Source organism: Austrofundulus limnaeus, unplaced genomic scaffold (genome assembly GCF_001266775.1).
Source record: "Austrofundulus limnaeus strain Quisiro unplaced genomic scaffold, Austrofundulus_limnaeus-1.0 Scaffold1291, whole genome shotgun sequence".
Classification (NCBI taxonomy): domain Eukaryota; kingdom Metazoa; phylum Chordata; class Actinopteri; order Cyprinodontiformes; family Rivulidae; genus Austrofundulus; species Austrofundulus limnaeus.
Window position 1 is genome coordinate 38,745 of NW_013953693.1, and position 5,512 is coordinate 44,256.

At 39.0% G+C, this 5,512-nt stretch overlaps 1 protein-coding gene across 2 annotated transcripts in view; it reads left to right on the top strand.

Annotated features, from left to right (window-relative positions):
• LOC106534864 (ankyrin-1) overlaps positions 1–5,375 on the top strand; it is a 43,641-nt gene extending 38,266 nt beyond the window's left edge. For both annotated transcript variants that reach the window (XM_014031635.1, XM_014031634.1), the window contains 2 exons: positions 1,048–1,146; positions 3,787–5,375. In XM_014031635.1, the coding sequence (XP_013887089.1) occupies positions 1,048–1,119 (72 nt within the window). In that variant the 3' untranslated portion in view covers positions 1,120–1,146; positions 3,787–5,375. The remainder of the gene's footprint in view (positions 1–1,047; positions 1,147–3,786) is intronic.
• The last annotated feature ends 137 nt before the right edge of the window (positions 5,376–5,512 follow it).

Consider the following 5,512-nt stretch of genomic DNA (forward strand, 5'->3'; position numbering starts at 1 on the left):
GGTTTTGTTGAAGTGGGGTTTTAACGTATGTGGACAGCAGTCAGAATGATTTGTTCATGGAGGACTCRGGTTAGCAGCTGATCAGAGCAGAGACATTTCAAGAGCATTTTTTGTTTTTAATTCAAAACAACTCAATCTCAAAACTTTAATGAACTCACACAKGTTTGCTCTGTTAGCAAAGTTATAAATGGCTGAAATTTGCTCTTGAATTKGCTCTCCATTGGTTAGCTCAACTCCCCGTGCAAGTTTTCTTTTTTTAATTTTTCTGAGATTACTCTAACTACCATCTACTGCAGGTAACATACTGACAGCTACTTTATACAACCCCTTTTTCCAAAATATTCAGACTGTCTCTTTAATAAATGAATGAGATTATTGTGGTTTTCTGCATTTGTTATAATTCATTCTCTGGTTGTAAATGAGTGATTCCTCTGTCTTCTTGCCTTTTATTCAATTTTGGTCCATCAACTGAGACGGAACAAGCTTTATTAAAGCTTAAACTGATGAGCCTTGTCTTTAAAACCGGCTCTGAATCAAATGTTTCCAGTCACTAAAAGGGTCAGGTGGTTTCAGACTTCCTGTCAAAGCAAAATGTTACTCTGGTGGTTTTTAAATGAACAGTTTTATGGCTTATTAGCAGCTTTTATGAGCTGTTTTTTTTTTCAATATTTTAATATTTTTATTTGATCTGAACCACAAATACAGTTTTTATCTGTCTTCCAGCTTCCATCACTTCTGTCTGTGCTTGACTGTTTACATATAATTTATTTTTTCCCCTCTCTCCTCTTCCTTTATTTATGTGTCTCCAAAATGTTTGTCCCATTTCTCATTTTGCTTTTCCTCTTGCTCTGTGGCACTATTTTCTCTGTCTGCTGACTTCCTTGTCATCTCGCTCTGCCTCTATCCTGTCTTTTCCTTTATTTCCCCTTCCTTTACTAACATTCTTTCAAMCTCTCGCTCCTGTCACGACCACCTCTTCCCAATCTCTGCAATTCTTCTGCTGTAAACGATCCCCCCGCTCCCCGTGTCCTCTCCCCCACACTGTAGCCGGATTCTGTGGATGTGAAGAAAGGTGCTCAGATAGTGAAATGTGCCAGTCTGCGGAGAGTTAAGCAGTGAGGCAGACTGAGTGCTGCGTCCCCGCAGGTACGGGACCGACCCACAGCGCCCCGTCTTGACCCTGTGGGCAACAAAACATTTAATCCAGTCTCTCTGGGTTAAATGCATCAAAGCATAATTCTATACTAATTATTTGTAACCTGATATTGGCACAAAAACATTTAACAGAGACAGKTCTTAATTTAATGTAGTATTTTGAAATTCAAATGTGTAATTTAAAAAAAAACTATTAGTTCCAGACAAATGTCATCAAGTTTAACAAATAATTAATCCATGTGATGCTTGAGCTCCTCATATGACTCTCAAATTAACATTTTTGTTTTATTTTAATGACAAGTTGCAYATTTCAATTAGTTGTCTGCTTTCACCAAGTGCTTTGTCATTTTTACATCAGAGTATGGAGTTATATTTGTGACTAATCAGTGAACAATTRTTTATTTGCCTTGAAGTTATTTGTGTTGGTGTGACAACAGTCTTTTCAGTTTCAGTGTGAATTCATGTCCTCAGATWACTGACCACAAGTATAACTCCAAACAGTTGCTGCAAAGAGATCTTTAACGCCATAATGAACTGGACTGGGTCGCTTGCTTGTCTTCATGCTCATGGGGACAAGCTGTAAAACGTCTGACACACCGTGCTGTCAGCAAAACCTAAGACACATCTTGTAAAGAGACAGCTCACGAGGACAAAACTGCCAAGGTCGTTGTCCAAAGGATTTGAGCCTTTACAACGTGTGCGTGTGTGTGTGTGTCTGCGTGTGCGTGTGTGTGTGCGTGATCTGCCCTTTCTAAAATAACGTCCATGACATTCCCAAGATYACTGAGCTTTCAAGGGCTCTGCTGCTGCATGTTAAACTGCTTTTGCCAACCATTTCTGGCTAAAAGGATAGTTCAGATCTTTAGAAGTGGGGTTCTGTGGAAAGACTGTGAGCTAATAATATCTTACCTGTTGTGGACAGCTCTTTGAAGAACCTCAGTTTGAAAAAAATAGAGTTTATTTCTGGAAGCGGTGCTGAAACCAAAGTGTGTTGTGGTCATTGTTAAATAACTCCAGTCTAAAAAATGTCATAATTCAATTGAATACTAGTTTATAAAACTTTAAATTGTGGGCAATTTGCATGAYGTGATTATTCACAATGAATGTTATGATTCATTTTTTGTACATAAATCACAGCAAAACCTAGCTAATATTTCTGGTTTGATTACTATTATTAGAAATTTGGTGGTTGATCAACTGAATTTCAGATGCACACTAATTTTATCAATTGTAAGAATTTCCTTTAAACTGAGAATCAACAAGTCTCTAGTAAGCATGTGCATTGCTCCAGCAGTGTAAGCACGATGTTTTACAGAATGTAGGCCTGTTTTAAGGGTACTTCCTTGTTTACTATGACATCATGTCCAGGGTGTGACCAGGTTTACTATACAAATTGTATCCATTTTGTTTGAGGTCTCTGGAGCCACAGACAGGCTCAGAGTGTAATGGTGTCTTTAGATCTGAACATAAACCTTCAAATGAGATCTTAATCGATTTTCTGTGCATGATTAAGGTTTCCAGTTTTAACAGTTACTTTTTTATGTAATACTAAATTATTTCATGCTTTAAGACATTGGTGTCAAACTTATTTTTCACAGATGGCCACATGAGCATTATGGTGGCCATCAAAGGGCCATTTGTAAATTATTTTGACGTTTCATGTCTAACTTGGACTAAGTGGGACACGTCACATTTCTTGTCTTGTTGCTGAACACAGCTAACAAATAATGACTAACCTCAACATGATATTTCATTCATAGAAAAGGCATTTTAACATGTCCTCTAATAAACGTTGAAAAATACTACCTGTACGGTAATTAATTGTGAAATTAATAATACAGAAATACTATWAAAAATGAAAGTTAAAGCGTTTTTCTCACTGATGAGTTGCGGTATGTAGCAGCCATCTCAAATTCTGAACTCTCCCACCTTCGGACACTGGAGGGTCATTCCAGTTTAAATTTACGACTTCTGAGTGGGAAGTTCCCACTTCACAGTACAACTAGGCTGCAACAAATGTAGCCGGCAAAAGTGCAGCTAAATGTAGATTTTACAACTGTCAGCTACTTTAAAACCCTGTGCATTTCCACCTTGTGGTGGGATGTCGTAATTTGGAGGTTAAATAATCAACATGCCTCATGGGAGGTTATGGTCATTTCTGCAATTAATACATCTTTGGCGCTCTTGAGGGCCACATAAAATATTCCGGAGGACCACATTTGACACACAGGCCTTGAGTTTCACACGTGSTTTAATAGTACCAGAGGACTTTGGTTTTGGTTCCACTCTAATTAGCCATTATCTCATCAAACTGCTCATAAATAATCTCGTTTTTTTCCAAACTAAGATTGTTCAACAGGTAAGATTTTCACCTTATTGCCTTTTCAAAAAACTCCACCTCAAACAATCCAAACTACTCTTTTAAAATGCCACAGCACAACAAATATTCTGTTAGATTTCACAAAGAGAAGAAATTGGTTTTATTTTATGTCTTCTTTTAAAGTACAGTAAATCATTTGCACAAAATACTCATACCTGCTTTGACTTGTTCCGGCTGGCATGGCTCCGGTTATAAATGAAAAAATGTTTGGCACAATAATCCTCCATCAGGCTGTGTTTCTCTTTCCACAGAGTTCGCCGCAGGATTCAACCCCTTCACCAAAACCATCCTACATGGACACATGACCAGCAGCAGGTGACGGGAGTAAAGACCTCACAGAAAAAKAAATAAATAAAAGGTTGACAAAATGGAAATGAAGACCACCACCCCCAACTCCCCCAAACACACAATGATAATCACAGTGGCTTTGTCGACTATCAGCACGCACTAGAAGAAAGAAATGTGGATCTACTTGTAGTTTTTATTACCTTTTTTTATTTTAAGAAACTCTGGGGACAAGAAAATAAATAAAAAAAACATACTGCTAGGCTAGAAGCATGATTTCATATAAAACTAAAACTAAACACAAACAGACAAAAAAAAGCAACCAAAATGTGCTTCCTGTTATCTGTATCAGCATGAGTGACTGCTGCAGCATGGCCTGTCTTTAACTACAAACACTGAGGGGGAAATGTGGGGGTGGGTGGGGAGGAAACAGGCATGCAACGTAAGCTTTGATTGGTCAATCACAGACCTATTTTCTAAACTAACCGGGAATCTTTAGGTAACAACATCYCTTCTTCTCCAAGCCTCCCAATCTAGTTCTGAACCAGTGAGTCCACTAAAGCTACACTTACCACCCAAGGATATTGGTGTTGTACATAATATTGTATGCACTAAAAAGCTCTATGTGACTGTGTGTTGTTTTTGTTAGAAAAATCTCTATGCGATGCCACTGATGCTGCTGATTCATGTACATAAGAGATTCTTCCCAGTTTTTTTCCTGTTCTGTTTGTTTGGTCGGAACCTATATATGAATCTATAATATATCTTGAACTCTTTGTGGATATGAGAACATGCACATGTTGTGTCGCTCTGCCTGTTTTAAACTGTTTCCTTTTTTCTTTTTTCTTTTTTTTTTTTGTTTTGTTTTGTTTTGTCAGTCTGGTTGTTTATTTCCCCATTCATGGTTTGGTTTGGTTTTGACATGGCAACACTGAAAATGAAGGGACAGATTATCATCCCACTTCTCTGGTTTTATTGTTTTTTTTTTTTAAGTTTGGTCCATACTGTTGTGTGTGTCCTTGTGAGGTTTGTGTCTGAACCCCTTCCCCTCTGCAGTCAGCCTCTCAGACGACATGTAGCAGTCCTGGCCTCCTCCTCCAGCAGGGAGGGGAGAGGCGCCCATCTTCACCCACTCCGCCACACAAGGTGCACTTACAGATTTCTCTCTCTCTCTCTCTCTCTCTCTCTCTCTCTCTCTCTCTCTCTCTCTCTCTCTCTCTCTCTCTCTCTCTCTCTCTCTCTCTCCACCACCTGAAGATGTCACTCGATGAGGTAGCTGAAAACACTGGGTCATGTAGCACCGGCTCGACTGGGCGTAAACGATGGAAGCTGGCTGTTTTTGTTTTTTTTTTTGTTTTGTTTTTCTGTGTCGAGGTCGCGTTGAGCTCTGATGTTTGTCGTTTTGCCGGTTCTTTGGAGCGTCAGCAAAGGCACGGCAGTTGCCAATCACTGTGATGAGAAACTGTAAAAACTGACCCGTTTAACTGTGAGCCTGGCCCGTCTCGAAGCACGTCTGCTTGTTTCCCTCTTTTCATAAAAGTCTTTTTAATTATTATTATTATTATCATTATTTTGTCACGATTCATGTCTTAACCAAGAAGTAGCAATAACTGCTCACAAAATGAACCGGGTGTGTGTGTGTGTGTGTGTGTGTGTGTGTGTGTGTGTGTGTGTGTGTGTGTGTGTGTGTGT